The 25,383-nt window shown below is 40.3% G+C and overlaps 1 protein-coding gene across 1 annotated transcript in view; it reads left to right on the forward strand.

Moving 5' to 3' along the window:
• Positions 1-25,383, forward strand: part of CATSPERB (cation channel sperm associated auxiliary subunit beta) — a 117,863-nt gene that overhangs the window by 47,046 nt on the left and 45,434 nt on the right. The window contains 3 exon segments of the mRNA XM_046009900.1: positions 4,616-4,760; positions 16,028-16,182; positions 18,569-18,723. Coding sequence (XP_045865856.1) covers positions 4,616-4,760; positions 16,028-16,182; positions 18,569-18,723 — 455 coding nt within the window.

The raw sequence follows: 25,383 nt of genomic DNA on the forward strand, positions 1-25,383 counted from the left end.
AGGGGCGCCTGTGTGGCTCAGTGGGTTAGGCCTCTGCTTTCAGCTCATGTCATGATCTCAGGGTCCTGGGATCAAGCCCCGCATCGGGCTCTCTGCTCGCCAGGGAGCCTGCTTCCCCCTTTCTCTCTGCCTGCTTCTCTGCCAACTTGTGGTCTCTCTCTGTCAAATAAATAAATAAAATCTTTTTAAAAATAAATTTAAAAAAGAAAATAACTTTAAAACTATAAATCTATGCTGATGAGAATATAATATAAAAAGATATAATTTGTGATATCAGGAACACAAAATGGGAGGTAGAGCTGTGTAAGGATATTTTACATGCAATAAAGCTAAATTGTTATCAGATGTAAAAGAATGTTACAATTTTAAGATGTTTATATAATTGCAATGGTTACTACAAAGAAAAAATATATATGATATATGCACAAGAAAATAAGAAGGGAGTCAAAGAATGTCACTACAAATGATCAATGAAATGCTAAGGAAAGCAGTAAGAGAGGAAAGGAGGAGGGGCAGAAGCCTACAAGACGCAAAAAAACAATAAACACAATGGCAATAGCAAGTCCTTCCATATCATAATTACTTTAGATGTATATGGGTTAAAGTACCCAATCAAAAGACAAAAATAAGCTGAGTGCATAAAAACAAAAACAACAACAAAAAACCCCAGGATGCAAACATGTGCTGTCTATAAGAAATTCACTTTAGCTAATACACATATAAGCACACAAATAAGCTGAAAGTGAAAGTATTGGAAAAAAAATTCCTTGAAAATGGCAACCAAAAGAGAGCAGGGCTGGCTATGTAAATATCATACAGAATAAACTGTAAGTCACCAAGAGTTATAAGAGACAAAAATGGTCATTATATAATAATAAAAAGTCAATTCACCAAGAATATATAATAATTAAAAATATTCATGCAAGCTTCAGAGCTCCTAATATATGAAGCAAAATTTAAAAGAATTGAAGGGAGAAACAGCAACATAACTGTTGCACCCTTCCATACCCTATATTCAATAATGGATAGAAAAACCAGACAGAAGATAAATAAGGACACAGAAGATTTGAACCACACTGTAGGCCAATTAGACCTAACAGACATAATCCCATGACTCCACTTAACAACAGTGGAGTATAAATGCTTCTCAAATACACAGAGGATTCTTTAGGACAGAACATAAGCGAGGCCACAAAAACAAGTCTCAACACATTTAAAGTGACTAAAATTATACAAAATGTCTTTTCTAATCTCAATGGAACAAAACTAGAAATCAATAGCAGAAAGAAAATTGGAAAATCCACAAGTATAAGGAAATAAATCAATGTATTTTTAAACAACCAATGAGTCAAAAGGGAAACTAGAAAATATCTCAAGAAAAATAAAATGAAAACAAAACACACCAAATTTATGGGATGCCATAATAGCAATACCAATAGAGAAGTTTATAGCTATAAACATATACGTTAATAAGGAAGAAAAAATCTCAAATCAACAACCTAAATTTACAATTTAGGGAACGATAAAAAGAAGAACAAATCAAACCCAAAGTTAGCAGATGGAAGGAAATAATAAAGACTAGAGTGGAGATAAATGCAATAGAGAATACAAAAATAATAAGAAAAAAATCAACAAAATTAAGAGCTGATTCTTTGAGAGTTCAACAAAAATTGATAAACCTTTAGCCATAATCACCAAGAAAAAAGAGAAGAGTGAACTAAAACAAGAAAATAAAGAGAAAACATTATAACTGATACCACAGAAATAAGGATTATGAGATTATGAAAAATTATATGCTAGCATATTGGATAATCTAGAAGAAATGGATAATTTCCTAGAAACCCATAACCTACCAATAATAAGTCATGAAGAAACAGAAAATCTGAACAGATCAAAAACTAGTTACAAGATTAAATCACTAATCAAATACCTCCCAACAAGGGAAAGCAGGATCAGGAGCCTTTATTGATTGAATTGTTCCAAATATTTAAAGAAGTAACATCGGTCCTTCTCAAACTCTTACCAAAAAATTGATGAAGAAGGAATATTTCCAAGGCCATTCTCTGAGGCCAGTATTACCCTAATACCAAAGTTAAGAATACTACAAGAAAAGAAAGCTAGAAATCAATATCCCTGAAGAACATGCATGAAAAAATCTTCAACAAAATACTAGCCAGCTGAATTAAAGAGTGCATTAAAAAGGATTATATACACATGACCAAGTAAGATTTAATTCTGGAATGCAAAGGATGGTTCAACATATGAAAATTAGTAAAATAAGTAAATGTAGGATACCACATTAACAGAAGGATGATGAAAACCCATGCAGTCATCCCAAAATGAGACGGTGAAGAGGAAATGGACCAATCAGATCTGCTGATGGGAGGGTGAATTACTACAAACTGTTTCGGAAAGCAATTTGGCATTATGATCCTATAAATTACAATGATTGCCTATACTATGATTCACCAGTTTCACTTTTTTTTGACAAGGGAAACATATGTTTGAGGAAACATGTTAAAGTTTTCATTATGGCACTGTGAGTAATAACATTAAATAACTGAAAATAATCCAGATGACCATGAGTAGGAGAATGAATAAATAAATTGCAGTTGATTATCAAAGCAAATGAACTGAGCTATGTGCAACATGTATGAATATAAATAATGTTGAGAGGAGGAAAAGTAAGTTTTAGAAGACAATGTATAGATGGTGTCTTCTTATAAGGAGCAAAAAGTGTAAATTCAAGTAATCTATTTCTTAAACATGCATACATACATATTGCTAAAACTAAAACAAAACAGAACCAAGGGAATGAAAACATAAATTTCATCTCAGAATATGGGACACCTCTGAGGGAAGATTCAGGATAACAGGATTGGAGAGAAAGAAGAAAATGCAAAGTACTAGCAGCACGCTAATTCTCGGTCGGGTTAGAATGTCAGTTCCCAGTTGTTCGTTATTATGAACTAAAAAAATTAAAAGTAAGCTGTACATGGATCAATAATTTAAAATTGAAAAAAACACAATGAGATGCCATTGTTTTCATTCAGGTAATCAGTAAAAAGTAAATTTTTATAGTATTTGTGAGGTTTGGGAATACACTGCTAATGGGCATATAAAGTGGTTCAGGGAAATTGAAAAGCATTTTAGAATTTCTGTTAAAATTATACAAATATGCACAGGCTCTGACTAAGCAACTCAATTTTTCAGGATCTGCTCTAGAGATACACTTTAACACAAGTACAGAGAGACAAGTGAATGGATGCTCCTTGCAGTATAGTCTGTAACAGCGAACATTTTGATACAATGTAAAAGTGTCCATTAGTAGGAAAACAGTATCTCCAGTAGGGTATATTCATAATATTGGAAACTATGCAGCAGTATAGAAGAATGTGAAGATCCACATGAGCTAATATAAAATGATCTGAGACATTTTTGCCAAGTGCAAATGTAACTTATAGAACAATAGGTACAGTATAATGACATTTTGAATGTATTGTTCAAAGTGCCTTTCCCTCACCCACCCACCCACCACCGGGCCACTAGTAACATTTACAGGAGCCAGAGCCAGAGTAAAAATTGGGAGGTTCTCGTATCTTGTGTCTAGGAATATGGATTGTGCTCTGCCAGGATGAGCACTAATTTCTGAGTGATAGAAGACTTCATGTGTTGCTCAGTACATTTTCTCTGTAATATGCATGCCCTAAACATGCAGTCCAGCACAAGGTTAAAGCTAGTCTAGAGTGCTAGGATGGCAACTAGAGAGAGAATGACATAGTTATAGAAAAAATATATATATGTGTAATGTGTGTGTGTGTGTGTAGAATTTTAAAATATAAAAGAGTGGTTACCTCTGGGGAGGGACAGAGGAGACCACAGTTATGTAACATAAGGTTTTTTAAAAAGGACAATTTTTTGGATGTTGGTCAAAGAGACTGCATCTATAATGTTTAAGAAAAGCCTGTTTTCGGGTATAACTTCTCACTAAAATTAATTTTTAAAAACAACTTTAAAAAACTGAAATCTTCATCTGAGTAAGACGTAGGCCATTAAAGGAGGTAACAAGCAAGGAGAATTCATCCAATACAGGATCCGATTTCTCTTCAAGCAAGTCTTAATTGAAAGATGAGGGAACAGAGAAACTTACATGGTGGAGTATATTTGAAGATTTACTAAGGTCCCAGGACACACTCTTGTAAATGTCAGTGGGCTCTCGCACACAACACTCGTTCACATACATCTTTGCCAGATGCCTGGAACCTAATGTCTTATGTCAATATGAGGTAAGCTCTCTCCTTCCTATCCAAGTACACCCAACACTTCATCCTTTTATGATCCTCCCCACTTGGGAGATGATGGGATAATTTCATTCTTTTATACAGTCACCATGCACACTGTGTTGACCTGAGACTCTGGCACATACACCGTCAATCAAACCGTAGGAAAGGACTGGGTGGGGAGTCTGTATGTGTGTCTGCAAGTGATGGGTGTGGGAGCGTGGGAGAGACCACGCTGTAGGAATTTTCTTATGTCATAAGCTCAGGCTGATAGGTTAATGCTGACTGTGAGACGACATCTGCTTCAATGAGGTATCATCTTTTTATTCCCTTAGGTGTGGCTTTCAATCGACGGCGGCAACACTTTTGAATTATTAGCTGATTTTCATGACGATATCATAAAGAATACTTACCATAGTTTTTATACTTCAGATATTACTTTTGTTTCCCAAAGTGGAAATGTTTACTTGACCAAGGCAGGTGAGAAATTTGGTTTTACTGGTGTTGGAACTACATATGAGCCAGGGATTAGAACATATATGAAAAAAATCTCCCATACTAATCAACTAATCTTAAAGTCTCAAACCAATTAGAGGTGACAGATTTTTAAAAATTACTTTCATTGGGGTCAAACACACATAACATGAAGTTGACCATCTTATTCATTTGTAGGTATATAAGTTTGGGGGTATGAAATACATTCAAAATTTCTGCAGCCGTCAGCACCATCCATCTCCAGAACTCTTTCAATCTTGTAAAACTGAAACTCTATATCCCTTAAAAAATAAATCCTCTTCCTGGGTGGCTCAGTTGGTTAAGCGGCTGCCTTCGCTCAGGTCATGATCCCAGCGTCCTGGGATCGAGTCCCACATCGGGCTCCTTGCTCGGCAGGGAGCCTGCTTCTCCCTCTGCCTACCACTCTGCCTGCTTGTGCTTGCTCTCTCCCTCTCTCTCTGACAAATGAATAAATAAAATCTAAAATAAATAAATAAATAAATCCTCATGGGGCTCCTGGGTGGCACAGCCAGTTGGGTGACTAATTCTTGGTTTAGACTCAGGTCATGATCTCAGGGTTGTGAGACTGGGTCCTCTGTCAGGCTCCACACTTAGCATAGTGTCTGCTTAAGATTCTCTTCTCCCTTTACCCCTGCCCCCTGCATGTTCTCACTGCCATGTGCATGCTCGCTTGCTCTCTCTCAAATAAATAAATCTTCAAAAATAAAAATATAAAAGTAAATCTTCATTTTCCCCCTTCCCACAGCCCCACTAACCGCCACTCTACTTTCTGTTTCTATGATTTTGACTACTCTAGGTACCTCATATAAGTGGAATCATACAGTATTTGTCTTTTAGTGATTGGGTTATTTCACTGAGCAGAATGTCCTCAAGGTTCATCCATGTTGTAGCGTGTATCAGAATTTCCTTGATTTGGAAGGCTAAATAATATTCCATTGTGTATATATGACATTTTGCTTATCTTTTCATCCAATAAGTGACATTTGTGTCACTTTCATGTTTTAGTTATTTTGACATTTTATTTATTTTTATTAACATGTAATGTATAATTTGTTTCAGGGGTACAGGTCTGTGAATCATCAGTCTTACACAATTCACAGCACTCACCATAGCACATACCCTCCCCAATGTCCATCATCCAGCCACCCCATCCCTCCTACCCCCCCCTCCCCTCCAGAAACCCTCAGTTTGTTTCCTGAAATTAAGAGTCTCTTATGGTTTGTCTCCCTCTCTGGTTTCATCTTGTTTCATTTTTCCCTCCCTTCACCTATGATCCTCTGTCTTTTTTCTCAAATTCCTCCTATCGGTGCTCAGTGAGATCATATGATGACTGTCCTTCTCTGACTGACTTATTTCGCTTAGCGTAATACCCTCTAGTTCCATCCACATCATTGGAAATGGCAAAATTTCTCTTTTTGATGGCTGCATAATACTCCATTGTGTGTGTGTGTGTGTGTGTGTGTGTGTGTGTATACACATGAAGAAGATGTGAGAGAGATATATATATATATATATATATATATATATCTGTTAATCCATTCATTCTGTTAATGGACATCTAGGCTCTTTCCATAGTTTGGCTATTGTGGACATTGCTGTTGTCGTAGTTATTTTGAATAGCACTGCTATTAACATAGGTGTACAAATATCCCTTTGAAATCCTGCTTTCAGTTCTTTGGGGTATATATACCCAGAAGTGGAATTGCTGCTTCATATGGTAATTCTGTTTTTAACTTTTTAGACCTGAGAATTCTCTTTTCCACAGTAGATGTACTATATTACATTCCCACTGCCAGTATAAAAGAGTTCTAATTTCTCTGCATCCTTGCCAACGCTTGTTATTTTCAGTTTTGTTTTTGTTTTTGTTTTGATAACGTTCATCCTAGTGTATGTAAAGTAGTGTCTCTATGTTTTATTTGCATTTTCCTAATTATTGAGCATCTTTTCTTATGTTTATTAGCCCTTTGTATATCTTCTTAGCAGAAATTTCTATTCAAGTCCTTTGCCAATTTATTAATGATTGCTTTTTTTATTGCTGAGTTATAGAAGTTCTCTGTATATTCTGGATATTAATCCCTTTTCAAACACTTGCAAATATTTCCCCCCTTCTTTGGGTTGCCTTAAATCTACTTGGTTAAGTTAATTCCTATGTATTTTTTTGGATGACATTATAAATGGAATTGTTTTCCTAATTTCCTTTCCTGATCATTCATTGTCAATGTAATACAACTGATTTTTGCATATTAGTTTTATGTTGTGCTACTTTGCTGAATTCATTTATTCTAATAATTTTTTTTTGGTAGAATCATTAGGGTTTCTACATATAGGATCATATCATTGTGAAGAGAGATAATTTTACTTCTTCTTTTGTGATTTGGATGGCTTTTATTTTTTTTTTCCTTGCCTAATTGCTCTGGCTAGAATTTCTAATACTATGTTGAGTGGAAGTGGTAAAAGCAGACATCCTTGCCTCATTCCTGATCTTAGAGGAAAAGCTTTCAGTCTTTCAGCATTGAGTATATTGTTCACTGTGGATTTCTCATATATGGCTTTTATTATGTTGACATAATCCCCTTTTATTCCTAGTCTGTTATGTGTTTTTATCATGAATAGATCAGAGCACAGATCCTCAATATTTGGAGGACAGGGTCCTTTTTGCCCACCCTGGTTCCTGTAAACTGCCCCAGGAGTATGTACACAGCTCTGCCAGATGCCCCTAGTGGGAGATGGGTAGCTACTGCTAAGGACTGAAATTAACCACAATTTACTATCCAATCCTTCCTCTGTAAGTTGCAAGCCTTTGTAAATGTTGTCCAGGTGAGGAGACAGATTCTTGGTACTTCCTGCTCTACTGTCTTCCTCTAGGGGGTGATGGAGCTTTAGGATCTACAAAAGTAGGATCCTCTGAACAGCCTTAAAGAAGGGAACCGTGGAACATCATGCTATACTCCCATTTTCAATTTCTGTGATGTTTTACTTTCCCAAAAGCAATAATAGCTCCTATTTACTGAGCTGCATTGGGGCTTAGCATGTTACAAATATCATCTTGCTTAACAGTCATAGCACTGGCTGAAGTAGGCAATATTAGCCTACTTTTACAAATTAAATTGATGCAACTGAAATCACATGGCTTATAAGAGGTGGCATTGTGTAAATGTCATATGGCTCTCCGTCTACTTTAATTTTGTGATTTCATTGATTAAGGCTACCTATAGCTCCTCTCAGTTTATTTGTGCAATAAAAGCAACAGTTCAGATTTATTGACCTTACTGACAAGTGCCCAATCTTTTCCAACTTGGTTGAATTTTGTTAATCAGTCTTGGAGCCTAGAATGATAAAGGAACATGGTTCTCCATTTATGTCTGTATCTCTATGATCTGCATTCTCATTTTATTTTGCTATTCAATTATTAGGGCTTTGAGGTCTTGTTTTGTTGAATCTATTAATTTGTTAAGGTCCTTTGATGCAAAATATGGGAGAAAATTTACCTCCTTTTGGAATAGGCTTTGTCTCCACAGGATTCTTTATATCTTTTTATGCTATTAGTACCTTCTCTGCCTTTTCTTTCCCCTTTGCTCTGCTATTCCCCTACCTTCCTCTTTATCCCTTGGCCTTCTTCTTGCCTTCTCTTTTTCCTCTCCTTGCTCTTCCTTTCTTTCTCTCTAGTTCCTCATTGCAGTGAGTGCAGCACTGGTCAGACTTTCTGTTTACTCTTTTGTAATGTAGGTGGATTATTCCTGAGATCTGTTTGCTTCCCCTCATCCAGGCAGCACTTGAACTTCTTCTCTCAGTACAGTGCCTTGGAAGGTGGTAGACCTGGCTACACTCAGGAGGGCTTGATTTCTCTTCCTCTGAGTACCATCTTACCCATTGCCCACTTCTCTCTTGTTAGAAGCATACTACTGAGAGTCCTCTGGATTTTGTTAATCTATCTTCCTTCTCTTATTATGACCTCAAAGGTCTGGGTGTAGAGTAGTGTGACTTGTTACATCAAAATTTTCTCTTTCTTTCCTTAGTGCTTTCTTTTCTATGTTTTGACATATTGTTCCTTTTTCCTCTTTTGATTGTTGCTGGTGATTTTGGGGTTTTTTTTTTGGGGGGGGGGGCTACTTATTTTTGTGCTAAAATATACCCAGCACAAACTTAAACATTGTAACCATGTTTAAGTGTACAGTTCAGTGTCCTCAAGGGCACTCACCTTGCTGTGCAACCACCAGCATCCCTCTCGCTCCAGAACTTTCCCATCTTCCCACACTAAAATTCTGTACCCACTACACGATAACTTCCCATTCTTCCTCCTCCCACCCCAGCCTCTCAAAACTACTTTTGTCCCTATGGATTTGGCTATTCTAGGTACCTCTTGTAAATGGAATCATACTTTTTTTTTTTTTTTTTTTTTGTCCTTTTGTGACTGGCTTATTTCATTCAGCATGTCTTCAAGACATACTCAGGTTGTCACGCGTATCAACACTTCATTCCTTTTTGTGGTTGAATAACATTCCATTTTATGGATCGGGCACATTTTGTTTATTAAGGACATTTGGGTTGATGCGTGATGTTTAAAGTTTTTAGTGCTTACAAATATTGGTTTTATGAACAATTTATGTTCAAATTTTTGTGTAGAAATATGCTTTTGGTTCCCTTGGAATACATACCTAGGAGTCTAACTGGTGGGTCATATGGTGACCCTGTGTTTAACATTTTGAGGAACTGCCACACTGTGGCATACCGTTTCACCTTCCCACCAGCAGCACATGAACACTAGCGTTCCACAGCCTCGCCAACACTTGTTATTGTCTGTCTTTTTGTTTTCGTTACCTGAGTGGGTAAGAAATTGTATCTCATTGTGGTTTTTATTTGTATTTTACTAAGGACTAATGATGTTAAGCAACTTTCCAATGTGTTTAGTGGCCATTGGCACATCTTCTTTGGAGGAATGTCTGTTCAAATCCTATGCCCATTTTAAAATTGGGTTGTCTTTTTATTGTTGAGTTATAAGAGTATTTTATATATTTTGACTATTAGTCCCTTATCAGGTAAGATTTAGGTGTATTTTCTTTCATTGTGGGTTGTCTTTTTGACCTGCTGCATGGGGCTTTTTGATGCACAAACATTTTTAATTTTGATGAAGTCCAATTTATTTTTCCTTTTGTTGGTTGTACTTTTGTATTCTATCTAAGGAACCATTCATTGCCTAATCCAAGGTCATGAAGATTTACTTTTATGTTTTCTTCAAAGGGGATGATAGTTTTCATACATATTTTTGGTCTATTTTGTTAGGTATTCATAAGACAATGAAGCTATTACTCATATAAGGAAATAAAGCTGAAATTCAGGAACTTAATAGGCAAGGAGATCTACCTTCAGAAATATGGTCTCTCCAAACAGTGCTCAAGTAACACTTTTGTAGATTATTGGGTAAATTTGGGCCAAATTTGGAGATTTCTCATTAGGTCTAACCAGAGTCTGGAAAACACTGATTGTTTTCAAGACAAGAGTGAGGCTGGGTTTTTGCTGCTGCTGCTGCTACTATTTTTAATATGTCACCATTCTTGACTGTTTCACTTCAAACTAGTTTCTTCTGGTCTCTGATATGACTTTAAACAAGCTTTCTGACGTTTTCTGATATGGCTTCAAAAAGCAAGGTTTTCTTGACCTCAGTATTGTGTCCTTGACACCCACCAGCAGAATTCAGTGTTATCATCATAAAATCTCCTCCTTAGTCCTTCCTTGTTCAAGGATAAGAAGGAACACCAAATTCTTACTCCATTTCCCCAGATCTTCCCCACTGTGTTTATGTATTCTCTATTCTGTCAACAAAACCTTTATTCAATTTCTGTTAATATCGGGTGAAGAAGCTTTTTGGTGTATTTTCTGGGATACTTGTTGAGATGGTAGTTGTGCAGTAGCATTTCAGAATCTAATGATCAGCCATCATATGATTACAAGATAAACAAAAATGACTATGAGTAGTATTAGGAGGGGTTGGAGAGTAGAATGAGGTATGAACATTTGCAGTATTCTAGAAAGCTCCCTCGTGCTATTTTCCCATCAGTATTCTTCTAAGGGTAGCCATTCTTCTGACTTCTGATACCATAGATTAGTTTTACCTGGCTTTGAACTTCACATAAATATAATTATGCAGTATGTGTGTATACACACACACACATATTATTTTGTGTATATATACATATACATAGATATTGTGTGTGTATATATATTATTTGGTGTCCGACTTTTTTTTTGGTCAATATTATTATAACTGAGATTTTCCATACTGACACATGTGTTACCAATTTGTTCTTTTTCACTGCGGTGTAGTCTTGCATTGTCTGAATATTGTATTTATCTATTCCACTTCTAGTAGGTATTTAAATTGTTTCTATTTGGGGCTTATTCTAGAGAAGCCATGGACATTTTTGTATCAGTCTTTGGCTGGACAGAGCTTCCACTTCTGTTTGGTATAGTTCTGGGAGTAGAACTGCTGCATCATAAAGTGCATGTTTCTTTAGCTTTTGTGGGAAAACAAACAAAAAAACATTAAGTACTGTCAACACTTTCCCAAAGTGGCTGTATCAAACGACCGTCCTCCCAGCAATATGAAGGAATTCCAGTTGCTCCCCCTTCCCACCAGCACTCTATATTGTTAGTCCTTTGAATAGAAAGTCGTTCTAACGACATGTAATTGTACCCACTGAAGATTTCGTTTGCCTGAGCAATGATGTTGAGCATATTTTCATACATTCATTGGTCAATTTGTATCTTTTTTTGGTAAATTATCTCAAGTCTCTTTTTAATCAAGGTTTTAATGGAATGACTTTTTTTTATTGATTTCTATGAGTTTTTAAGGTATTACGGACACGAGTCCTCTTTTAGGAACATAACTTGTAAACATCTCTTCCCAACCAACAACCGGTCTCTTCTCTTTATGGTGTCCTGTGAGGGCCAAAATTATTAATTTTTTAAAAGTTCATTCTGTCAGTCTTTGCCCTTATGGATAGTGCTTCTTTCATATCCTACTTGAGAAGGCTATCTTTTGGCTATCCCAAAGTTATGAAGGTATTTTCCTGTTTTCTTCTAGAAGCTTGTTTTTATATTTGTTATATAGATCAGTGTGAAATTTCTATTTTTGTGTGTGGTATGAAGTGAGGGTTCTTTTCTTCCCTAATAGCTGTCAAATATTCTACTGTGACCTTAAGTTGAGTATTCAAGGTCATGAATAAGGTTTTTTTTGAAAACTCAATATATCCATAAAAGTCATACTACCTTACAGTTTTTGTAAAAACCATAACTGTCATTGTCATGTACAGACGCCCCATCAGATCATCTGAAGTGCTGCCCTCCACAGACATACCATCCCATGCTACGCCAGTAATAATCTGACTAATTGTGATGTCCTTGCTTGCTGTGGATTACCAATGTCCCAATAGCTGCCAGGCATAGAGGTCATCTGTGCATTCCTTCAATATGTGAGCAACTCAGTTCCAGAATCCAGCCTTGATATTCTCTCTTCCAGGGATACTTTGAGGAGAAATCTGTGTCACTTAAAGTCCTGGCAGGAAACGTAATTCCACACAAGTGTCTCACCTAGAGAGCCTTTATAAGGAAACTAGAGCAGTGGAAAAAGTTAAAGGAACCAACAATGGTCTTAAAATAACTAGAGATTAGCAAAGGGCGAAAACCATTAGCGTCCCTTTGAATTAAGGGATAAAGTAAATAAATAAGTGATAGATAGAAGGTAGCAGGTAGGAAATAGTATCACCTAGGCCCAATCAAAGCTAGACAGCAGGGACCATCCTGCAAGAGATTCAGTGTAAGAGGCTCAAAGCTGGTGTCAGTACTGCATCACTAAAGTAGGGCGAAGGGTAGGAGGAACTATGTAGACTTTTCTCTCCTTCCCTTGTCCTTACCTCCTCCTAGTGCCTTTCATTGGCCAAACCCAATCAGAACGCATCTGGAAACACAGCACAAATAATGCAATTCATAGGGGTCAGCCTTTCAGTGTCCCAGACAGAGAAAAGAAAGTCTGGGGATGGATCTGGGGGAACAGGCAAATAGAGAATAAATAGCACATATTGTGGAATAAAAATCAAACTAGACTAAGCAAGATTTCTTTGGAAACAGTGAAAATAACACCAAAGAAAATGGAACTAAATTGTCCATATAAGCAATAAACTATTACATATCATAGATACAACTAAAAAACATGCCCACGTGTAGAATGAATAAATAAGTGGGAAGACTCTAAAATGATAAATATACGTGCTAAAGATTGAGAAACTGCAAGCTGGAGACATTTCCAGTGATGCAGAGGTGGTAGCTGTTTATGGTTCCTAGCACATTCCCGATGTGAATGGCTGGATGGGTGAATGCATACTGAAAATAGGAAAAAAATAAAGGAAACTCAAATTGACAATAATATGTTATTTTTTTAAACTGAAATCAAAGCCGTGTCTGAATGATTTGAAAAAGAAAGTGTAAATCAATTTTAAAGGTGCAAAAAAAAAAAAAGCTAGTCTTGGATTTTTGCTGCTACAACAATGAATAACACATATTCTTCTCAGAACCTTCAGAGAAAAATAACATTACCTAAGAATTTGGAGCCAACCCAACCATTTATTCATGAGCAGAGCCAACAGAAGAATGTCGTAAAACTTGTATTGAACCAAATCTGAGACCCATTGGTTGTAAGATGACTTTGTTCTGTTAACACAAGTAAAAACTTCGATTTACATTTTGACACAGTGTTTTAACCGTGATGCTGAGTGATGCATGGATTACTCCAACATTATTTCCCCGGCCTACAGTTGCATTGCTTGGTGTGTGATAAGGCGATCCTTTTGAGTGTATTTCACTAGCAGAAGATAATGAAGTTTCATCTGTTTGTGAGTTTCTTCCTTTCTTAGGTCCTAGAAAGCACTTGGTTGTGGCTGTACAAGGAAATGTGAAACAGCAGTAATTCTTCCAGTGTCCTTTGCTTTACTGATAAATAGAAGCCCTGCTTTGTTTTCCTCTTACTGCACCCACAGTAACTTTGTTTCAATGCCAAATTATAATGTAATATATTTTTTAAAAGATTTTATTTATTTATTTGACAGAGAGAGATCACAGGTAGGCAGAGAGGCAGGCAGAGAGAGTGAGAGGGAAGCAGGCTCCCTGCCAAGCAGAGAGCCCGATGTGGGACTCGATCCCAGGACCCTGAGATCATGACCTGAGCCGAAGGCAGCGGCTTAAACCTCTGAGCCACCCAGGCGCCCTATAATGTAATATTTTTGAAGGCATGTTAAACATCAGTAAAATTTAACATTTATTATACTAGTGTTTCAGGAAACTCCAAGTCATGGACAGAGCAGACACAAACTCCACTCCCCTGTAGCAAATTGGCCACTGTATCGTGGGTGCCACCTGGTGGACAATGATTGTAAGACACAGCAATTATAAAAGTGATCTCAATCAAGATGTTGAAGTGTATTGTATGTTTATAGGTGAGCTAGGGCATATTGAACCACAGCAATTGTAATGGCTCATTTTATGAGTCGACGAGGCCAAGGGGTGCCCAGGGGAAGCATTATTTCTGAATGTGTCTGCGTCCAAAGGAGACCAACATTTGAATGAGTGGGCTCAGTAAAGCAGACTGCCCTCCCAGCATGGGTGGACATAATCCAATCCTTTGAGGGCCTGAGTAGAACAAAAGGGTGAAGGAAAGTGGAACTCACCCCTTTTGCTTCCTGCCTACTTGTGAGCTGGGACATCAGTCTTCTGTCCTTGGACTGGGACTTACACCAGTCCTCTTTCCGGTTCTCCATTCTCACGTCTTTGTCCTCTGGAGTTCCGCCAGACCCTGGTCCTCAGGCTGACAGACAACAGATCACAGGACTTCTCAGCCTCCATGCTTGCGTGAGCTAATTCCTCATAATAAACCTCTTCCCATGTCATACCAGCTTGTGCAGGGTGACAGGTGGGAATGACAAGAAGAGGTTGGATTCTCTTTTTGTCTTGAGGGGGAATCAGTGGGATTTGCGGATGGCTCAGATGTAGGGCATGAGAAAAGGAGAGGAGTTACGAATGACCCCAAGGTTTTGGACTGAGCACCAGGAAAAATGGCAGTTGCTGTGATAGAGATGAGGAGGACTTGGGTGGAGGAGTTTTCCTGGGGATTGGAAACTCAGTCTGGAAGGAGTTCAGCGTGAGATGCCTGGCGGCCATGGAAGGGACTGTCAGTGGGAGGCTAGATCTGGAGTTCAGGGAAGAGAACTAGACAGGAGGTTTAAACTTGAGAATTATTGGGCGCCTGGGTGGCTCAGTGGGTTAAGCCACTGCCTTCGGCTCGGGTCATGATCTCAGGGTCCTGGGATCGAGTCCCACATCGGGCTCACTGCTCGGCGGTGAGCCTGCTTCCCTCTCTCTCTCTGCCTGCCTCTCTGTCTACTTGTGATCTCTCTCTGTCAAATAAATAAATAAAATCTTTAAAAAAAAAAAAAACTTGAGAATTATTCACATTAAAATGGGTTTGAAATCCTAAAACTGGGTGAGATCTCCAGAGATGGTGAGAAAAGAGATTTAAAATTGAATCCTAGGGCACTCCAATGTTCAGGGGTCAGGGACAGAAGAATGGAAGATTGGGGTGTGGGTGTGGAAATTAGCCTTTGCATCTCAAGACCTGAGCGTTCTCTCAGGCTTTAGCCAGGGGAGGCGGCTGGCTCTCTGGACCCATGTCTGGTTGGATGTGTGCTTGTTGTATGTCCTACCAGATTACTGCTAGTGCTGCTTAACATGTTTCCATGAAGCATGAAAGAAACGTAGGACACCAAATCTCATTCAACATATTTATCCTAGGATAGCAAATGACCCAACGGCCTCTGCGGATCATTCACCTTGCTTCTCTGAGGGTTGTCACTGCCTCCTAGCTATGGTAGTGTCAGGGTTCCTGGACCGAGAGGAGGAACCACCACCAGGGGGGCACTCACCTCTCCTCCTCTAGACCTCTACCTCGTCCCCCTCCGTCCTTTACCTACTTCAGCAATTGGGGTTGGGGAATGAGATGGAGCCTGGAAAGGACTTCCGGGGGACTTAACAAAGACTAACATGAGTTTTACTAATTCTGGAGTCTCAAAGCCCTACTCCCACCCTTTAGTTTAAGTGAAAGGTTTTCTCCCCCCCCCCCCCAAGATATGGTATTGAAAGTTCTCTAGTTGTACTATATCAAGAAATGTCTGTTTGTTTCCTAACAGGATTAAGAAGATATAGTAAAATTGGATCTATTTCTGATAAGATTTTCACATTATACTACGACCACATGGGCTTTATACATAAACTGACTCCAGACCATTTTGAAGCTGATATGTCACTTAGAACCTCTGGGAATCCTACAAGTATTTTTGGACAGGTTAGTGATAAAATGCATTGAGACTGTTTGCCTTGTTTTAAGAATTGATGTCCCACTGTGCGCACAGAATTATGGGAAAACGAGAAGGTGTTTTGCTTGAGACAAACTCTTATTAATGCATTTTGCCCCATCTGACTATAGGGGAAACCCCCACATGCCAAAGGACCCCTCCAAAACCTTCTTCCCAGTCCCATACTGGGTTCTATAGCTTTAACTCCACCCAGAATCTCTCCCTACAAATATCTTCACAGGAACACCGCCAGATACGCTAAGCTATTACTTAGACCTCTGTCTTCCAACCCAGGTGCGCAGTACGTTTGATTTTTCTACCTCCCAAGGCTGACCAAGAAACACGAGTTATCTTTTCCCCACTGGCTTACCTCTCCTCTTTTGTATTCACCCTGCACCTTTTCTAATGCTCTTATATGCTCTTTCCTTTTCTAATGCTCTTATAGAAAGCAGATATTATCGTCTTCCTAAGTGATGCCACACAGAGGTTTTTCAAATAATTTTAATGCATAATGTGCCACTTGTGAAGGTTCTGCCTGAGAACACATCACTTGGGCACACAGTTGTGAAAATGGACTTTCTTCACTATATCAGCAAAGAATCCGATTAAAAAAAAAAAAAACTTGGCCTTAATAAAACCATCCCTTTGTCCTAAAGGAAACAGAATAATGGCTGACTTTAGTTTTCATAGATATTCCAAATTACCAGGCCAATTATTTTCATAGATATTCCAATTACCAGGCCAAATTACCCCAGTTGAAAAGATGGTGTTTTCACTTTCCTTGTCTGAGATGCGAAGAGAGTGATGTGGGAACTTCCCCGAGATGGTACAGGGCTGCCACGTGACCTCCCCGTGACTATTCAGTGCTGCCACGTGACCTCCTCGTGACTATCCCGTGACTGTACAGTGCTGTCACGTGACCTCCCCGTGACCGTACTGTGCTGCCATGGGACTTTCCATATATTTGCTGTGATGTGGGCTCTGCACAGACACAAATCAAAGGACATGAACAGGAGAGTAGGACTTACAGAAAAAGCAGATATCACCATTTGTCACTAACTTTACAACTTGTAGAAACGTCTTAGTTCTCTTATGTAAAAATTTTAATTATTAAAATCAAAAGCCAGTCGGGGTTTTTAGCCGCAAGAGGAGTTCACCTCCAAACGCCCAAAGCAAATTGCACAGTCATCCTCTTTATTTGGCTCTATGTGCCAGGCACTGTTGTGCATTCTTACATTTTCATAACAACTCTTTATCTTCATTTTACTGATGAAGAAAACGAGGCACAGCAAGGCTAATAATTTAGCCCAAATTACACACACCACTGGGTAGTTCTTGGACCAGGCATCTCCCCGGACAGCAGGTCCAGGGCCTGTGCTTTTGTCGTGTGTGGCCTTTCACTGGCCTTGTACACACTTTTCGTGGGATGTTCTTGTCACTCCCATGCTAGAATGGCATTGGGAATTCTAAAGCACTTTCAGCCTTTTCAAGAGGCTCTTTAAAGAGCCTTAAGACATCGATTCAGTCTCACGCCAATTCTCACCTGTTTCCTAGTCTCTCTTCTTCTCAAGAGCCCAGTGGACAGGGCATGACAGAAAATGGGTCTTAGAGACACCATTGAATGCCTGTGCCCCTAGCCAGTCTGCACTGTCTATCACCTACTTCTCATGTTATGGCCACCAGATCAACCCCAACATTCCCTTTGGGGTGGTCTTTTCAACACACCCTTCTCTGATCCTGATCCTGACCAGCTTTGGGAACTTTAGGGACCATCCCAAGGCAAGGAGAATTGGCAGCCTCTTTCAAGTGAGGAGACATATACCACCGCACCCTCCTTTAAAAAAATACTCCAGTGGGGTGCCTGGAGTTGAGCATCTGCCTTCAGCTCAGGTCATGATCCCAGGGTCCTGGGGTCAAGCCCCACATCAGAAGCAGGAAGCCTGCTTCTCCCTCTCCCACCCTCCCTACTTGTGTTCCTCTCTCACTGTGTGTCTCTCTGTCAAATAAATAAATAAAATCCTTTAAAAAAAATACTCCAGTAAGAACTGATCTCTAAATTCTGTACCACCAGGCCCCTCCTACCCAATGGAAAACACACCTCCACCCACCCTTGCACTCCAGCCTTCTACCAAAGGCACAGGAACCCTAAACTGAACCTTACTCCCCAGAATTTTTTGGCCTCCCTAATGGAAAAATGCATTATTCCTTGCACACACACGGATCTACAAACAGAACACATTGAAATATGACTCCTACTGATAAGCAAAACGGTACTGTTGTGACACGCACTGGAAACCAATCTGATATTTGCATTTTTCCCTAATTGAAAGATAAAATAGTATAAATGCAATGTCTTTTGCTCTTTTCCTTCTCCAGGCTCCTGATATGGGCTTCGAAACTGCCCTAGCGCCTCAGTACATCGCCTTAAAAGAAATTATCTTTTATGCGTACGTGCCTGCAAATGAACCTGAGGGAACCATATACACCAAGAAATTCAACAACATGCACTTGGGAAAAGTGATACACTCCAGGTAGGTACTGATTTGCCTTCCGTTTATTTAGACTGCACACTGGTTACTCAACTCCAAATTTTTTTTAAATTTTTTATTTGTTTTATATTTTTTTATAAACATATAATGTATTTTTATCCCCAGGCGTACAGGTCTGTGAATCACCAGGTTTACACACTTCACAACACTCACCATAGCACATATCCTCCCCAATGTCCATAACCCCACCCCCCTCTCCCAACCCCCCTCCCCCCAGCAACCCTCAGTTTGTTTTGTGAGATTAAGAGTCTCTTATGGTTTGTCTCCCTCCCGATCCCATCTTGTTTCATTTATTCTTCTACCCCGATAACCCCCCATGTTGCATCTCCACTTCCTTATATCGGAGAGATCATATGATAGCTGTCTTTCTCTGATTGACTCAACTCCAAATTTTGAGGCAACTTCTTTGAGTGGTTTCCTTGGTGAAATAGTGTACATCTTTTTTTGATGCCTCGGATGGCCAAATACATTTATAGACGCCAAGGTGCCTTGAGTAAGGCCCCAGGCTTAGAAACACGGGGCTGGTTGTGTCGGCATTTTCGGGAAATGTGCTCTGTCATCTTGAGTATCAAACATGTTCTCGGCTTCACTGGACACTGTTTGTCCACAGGGTTCACACACATGGCCATTCTCACATGTCTTGGAGACAGACACATCAAACAGTGTGAAGACCATCTTGCATGAATTACCACATGGCTGGGTATGAGATACTCTTAGCAATGCTTACTTCTAAAATATCAGCAAGAGCCACCGGCTCTGAAAGCTACCTTTAAGTCTGAAAACTCTCTTTGAAGAATGTGATGAGTTTTACCACTCCCGAAACATCTAACAGCCAGAAAAGGAACACTTTCAGATGACCAGAAACTCACCCTGTTACTTTTGTTTTTTAAAGTGGGGAGAGGGGCAGAGGGAGCATCTTGAGCAGACTGCCAGCTGAGTGTGAAGTCAGACACAGGGCTCGATCTCGCACCCTGACATCATGAACCTGAGCCAAAATCAAGAGTTGGACGCTCAACTGACTGAGCCACCAGGCACCCCTGAACTCACCCTATGATGAGTGGGTCCTGTTCCACCAGAGTGAAATCTGTTTCTTCTATTTGTACTGGGCCATCAGTATGCACTTTGTCCCACAGCCAACAACTCCACATATCATGGGGCAGCTCACACAGAAGTGAAGGTGAAGACTGAAATCACATACAATAGAAAAAGTGCTGGATGTATGCTTTTTATTGTCATCATCATTGTTTCTTTTGTTTCTAACAAGGATCATAGAACTTTCTATGTTGAAGAAAAGCACCTGTGATGTCTAAAACTATATTTTGTTTTCAATGGTTTTTGTATGGGTGACATCCCAAGCCACTTAGTTTCTGTCGGTATGTCCTTATAGAAAACATAGAATCAGGGAGCCTGGGTGGCTGTCAGTTAAGCAGCTGCCTTCGGTTCGGGTTGTGATCCCAGGGCCCTGGGATTGAGCCCTGTGTCGAGCAGGGAGCCTGCTTCTCCCTCTGCCTGCTGCTCTGCCCGTTTATGCTCTCTTTCTCTGTCAAATAAATAAATAAAATCTTTTTAAAAAAACATAGAATCACTTTTTAAAAGATTAGCATGATAATCTCAATGTTAATATTAATTTTTATATCCTGATTATTTTAAAAAGCATATGATCATTCTCTTAAGCATCCAAATACAAGTTTCCCTTACTATGTCAAAGTACAGCAGTCCTATGAAACTTTTCACAAGCTGGACAGGAGTAAAGCAAAGAAGCAATTACCCTGAACTTACATGGAAAAATTTCTGAGCATTCCCAGACCCCCCCCCCCCACAAATACCCTCTATTAGGCTTTTTCTGATACCTTAGGACGCATCTTGCTAACAGATGCACAAAATAAGTGGAGATGAAGCCCAGGTGCTCACCCAGGTCAGAGCTCTGGCAGCTTGATGCTGAGATGCCCTGTGGAGTTTGCAGGGAAGGGGCTGGGTGGGGCCCCTATAACAGATCTGCTTCCTGCAAAACAAAAGTGGGATGCTCTTCTCACTTTTGGCATTTTCTCGTAAAAGTGAAAATTCTCTTCAGATTTCTTTCAGTTAGCAAACCCAAGTGCTAATGCAGGTCTTTGGTCAAAGTGAAATGGTGTAAGGCGAACTTTTGAAAAGTGAGGAACCTGTATTTGAAAATTGAAGCAGTACATTCTGTGATAAGACTCTGGAATATGGTCCTACTTGTGCAGAAACTAGGGAATGAGCATCTCCAAGGCAGGAAAGGGGAGCAAAGAGCCAGGATCAGAGAACTGGAAGGAAGGCAGACTTCAGCCAGGCAGGTCAAGGATGGGGGACCCAAAATCCCAAAGTCAGCAATAGGCCAAGGCAGATTCTAGGTAGTCAGAGAGTGGAGCAGGGGGAGCCCTTCATTCATTTCTTCCACAAATAGTTGCCTAAAACTTACTACACTCAAGGGGCTCGCAGTGTCCTGAGAGAGCCGTGAAGAGGGCATTCGAACCCATGCACACCTTGTACTTACGTGATGACAGTTGACAGCAGAGGGGCGTGGCGCATCTAGAGAGTATTTTCCTGGGGGTTGAGCCCTTGTTTGGAGGATGATGGAAAGTTGCTCAGAGCCAGCGCTGCTTAGGATGGGATCGGAAGAATGAGGATGAAGGGGGAGGTGGGGGGAAGGTTCCAGACAGAGAGAACAGCATGTGGAAGGCCCCCAGGCAAAGGGGGCATGATGGGTGTCTGAGAAACTGAAGGAAAACCAGAGTAACTTCAGTGTCATGAAAAAAGGAGAGAAGTTATTGAAGACAATGGAGCCAGGTCAGGGAGGGCCTTCTGTGTCCCAGCCAGGGTGGGGAGCAGGGGTTGGATGTCATTACAAGCAAGGGGGAAGCACCCGAGGCTTCTAATTAAGTGAATAACTGAACGGATAGATGTGAAATTTGCTCCCTGAACAAGCCAGAAAGACCACCTTGAATTTTCCTCCTCCTGTCTTTCCGACTCCTTGGTGGACTTAACCTCTGGATAAAGTATCAGGCAAATCCCACAGCTTTTGTCTTCGAGGGCACATGAACATTTCTTTGGCTAAGAAAGTCTAAGTCAGTCTAATAATCACATGGCTCTCTTCTTGTCCAGTGTTTCAAAAGAGGTCAAATTCTTACCCAATTTAAATGTGTTTTCCAGCCCGTATTTGGACCTGACCCAGACTGGGGTGCTTGGGGTGGAGGTGTATTGCTCATGCTTATTACTATTTTCCAGCTTCTATCTTCTTCCGTTTTGGTTTCTAACCCTTTCAGAGTTTGGGGGAGAGAAGGCATGTGAAGTAAAGTGGGCAGAGACCCCCGGAGTCCTTTGGAAGTAGCAGGTGTCCCCTTGGTGACAGCTGCCCCTATCACCTTGAGACAGGGTCCCTTCACCCTTTGGGCAGTTCTCCAGGGAACCTTTCCTATTCTTTCCTGTTTCTCCCCTGCCCCCTGTGACGCCAGTCCCTCCAGAGATCAGCATCATCTCGAATTTTCTGTGAACATTGAGACATTTTTTCTTCTTCTTCTTTTTTTTAAGATTTTATTCATTTATTTGACAGACAGAGATCACAAGTAGGCAGAGAGGCAGGCAGAGAGAGGAGAAGGGAAGCAGGCTCCCCGCTGAGCAGAGAGCCTGATGTGGGGCTCGATCCCAGGAACCTGGGATCATGACCTGAGCCGAAGGCAGAGGCTTTAACCCGCTGAGCCACCCAGGCGCCCCGAGATGTTTTTTCTTCTTTGGGTCTTTAACATGTCCCTACGCATCAGAACGCACTGTGGGGTTCTGTAGATGTGTTATTCTCCCGCAACTTGCCTTTTCTGTACAGCGACAATGTTTTCCAAATCACTTGGTACTGACGCGTGTGCTAGTCACTCGCACGAACACACCGCATTGTCTTTAGCAACTCTCCCGTGTTTCCTTGTAATCGTGTTAAACTTTTGCTTTTCATGTTGAAGTGTTCAGTCTGTCTGGAGCATATGTGTATCTTGTGGAGTGAGAACTGACTTCTGCCTTTCTTTTTTTTAACGTAAATAACCAACTGTCCTTACAAGCCTCTCCTTTCCCCCTCGATGGGCCCTCCCTGCCCCCCTGCATCCGTCTCTCAGGGTTGCGTGTGTGCGTGGGTCTGTTTCTCCTCTCTTCTGTTTCGTTGGCATATTAGTCTTCCCTTTGTCACACTGACTAACCCTCTGTGAGCAGCACCTCCTCCCTTGGCCTTTGTCCTTGCATCTAAACGTCAGATTCAGCTTGTCGGGTTCCATTAAGGAGAAAAAAAACAAAACAAAACAAAAACCACAAAACACACTAATCTGTTAATAGAAATGACCTCTTATAGCCAAATTCTGCCTGATATCTGCAGTTCAATCTTGGGTGGAAATTTCTGGCTGTTCTCCTGACAGTGGGATAATTCTACTTTGTTCTTTCAGAATTTTAGGCTCAAAACAGCCTCCTGACCCTCTGTTAATGGGCAGAGAGTTACTATTTTTTCCTTCTGTTGTCTTAATGTGTCTTTGCCTGTACCTCATGGATGAGTGGCTTTGCTTCCCGTCACCCAGTAGCTTAAAGCTTTTCCTACGTAGGGAAAAGGCCGGGGAGGGAAGCAGGCAGGAAACCAGGATGTCAGAGCCAGCACCCCCCGCAGGGACCCCTCCCAGCATGGATCACCACTTTTGAGGTCTGTGTGCAAAAATGGTTAATGTCCAGCCTCCCAGGGCTTAAAGTTTTGCTTCCTATGAAAGAAGGTTCAGAAAAGTGGGTGGTGCTTCATGCCTGTTTTCTCCCATCCTCCAGGCTGCCTGGACCTCTGGTCTATTGGCTCTGCTCTGGTCTTTCCATAGGCCTCCAGGGAAGCCCATGGAAAGAACTTGTGAGTGTACACTCCCCTTCAGAAGGTGCTCCAGCTTTTCCAAACTCACACACCAGCATACCCTTAGGCTTCGCCTTTTTTTTTTTTTTTTTTTTTACAGTTTTAGCTATTTCTTGTTTGTGTGAGGGCCAGCACTGTGTTTCACCCTCCCAAGCTCCTCCACATGGTTCCTGTGTTAACTCCCCTTGGAATGGCTCATTCCCAGGGATCTCCTGTGAGCTGGTTATCTTCATTGCTGATGCTAGTTCTCAGATGGGCTTACGGAAAACGATAACTTTCTGCTTTATCTGATTTATTTCGTTTCTTTTTCTTGTTGGCTTCACCTGTCTGCCTCCAAAATCTGGTAACTGACTTCTCTATAGCAACCATAAATTGTTCGAATCTGCTAACTTTCTTTAATTATTCCAGCGCTTGTTTTCTGTGTTTTTTTGATTTTCCAAGTAGTGGTACTTGTTTTTCTAAGACAATCACTGTGTCACTTGCAAACAGTTTGTTTTGCTTCTTAATGTTTCTTAGCATGGTATACCTTTTCCCTATTACAGTGTCTAGGTTCTTGTTCACTACATGGGGACACAGTGGGTGACTTCGTCCTTTGAGGCTGCTGTCACAGAAGGCCACAGCTGGAGTGGCTTACAAACAAGTGTACGTCTTCTGGTTCTGGAGACCATGTCCACACTCAGGGGCCAGCAGAGTTGGGTTCTGGTGAAGACCTCTTCTGGGTTGTTCCGGGTTGTAGATGGCTGACTTCTTACTGTGTCCTCACATGGTAGAGGGTTCTGGGTCTCTCTGGAGGCTCTTGGTAAAGGGCACTAATCCCATTTGTGAGGGCTCTACCCTCATGACCTAAGTCACCTCCCAAAGGCCCCCTTTCCTAATACCATCACTTTGTGCATCAAGTTTTTGACATATGAATAGGGAGAGCACAGGCACTAACGTTCAGACTATAGCAGCAGGCTTTTTGTTGTTCCTGACTTCTTTTTTTTTTTTTTTTTTTTTTTGAGAGAGAGAGAGAGAACAAGCAAGGAGAGGAGCAGAGGGAGAGGGAGAAGCAGACTCCCCACTGAGCTGGGAGCGGGATGTGGGGCTCCATCCCAGGACACTGGGATCATGACCTGAGCCAAAGGCAGATGTTTAGCCACTGAGCCACCCAGGTGCCCCTGTTGTTCCTGACTTTTAAAAGAATATTTAAAGTGTTTCACCAATATGTATTATGCCTTTCATCTTTTTTCTTTTTACCCTTTTTGCTTATAGAAAAAAAATTTTTTTCAGTTTAAGAGGTGTTTTATTTTTGGTGTTAAATGCTTCTGCAACTACTGGGCTTATATATAGAATTTTCCCCTTTACTCCTTAATTTAATGATGTGAATTATATTATGGATTTCACACATCTGATTCCATGATTTACCAGCCTGGATGTCTTGGAATATACCTTTATTAGTCATGGTGTATTATCTATGTTCATACATTTCTGGATTCAGTTTGCTAATATTTAGGATTTTTGCATCTGTGTTCACGAGCGATTTTTGCCTGTAGTTTCTTTCTTTATATGTCCTCACTTGATTTTTTATATAAGATCATACCAGGGTCATAAATAAATTTTTCAATTTTACTTTCTGGAACACTTTGTTTAAGATCAGAATTTCCTGTTTCTCAAAAGTGTGATTTTTTTTGAAATTGGCTGAAATTTTCTTTATGGTGAAAGACTAGGCTATTATGCTCAATTTTTGTAAATATTCTACATGTGTTTATGGAGACTATAGTCTA

The sequence above is a fragment of the Meles meles genome, chromosome 6 (genome assembly GCF_922984935.1).
Source record: "Meles meles chromosome 6, mMelMel3.1 paternal haplotype, whole genome shotgun sequence".
Taxonomy (NCBI): Eukaryota; Metazoa; Chordata; class Mammalia; order Carnivora; family Mustelidae; genus Meles; species Meles meles.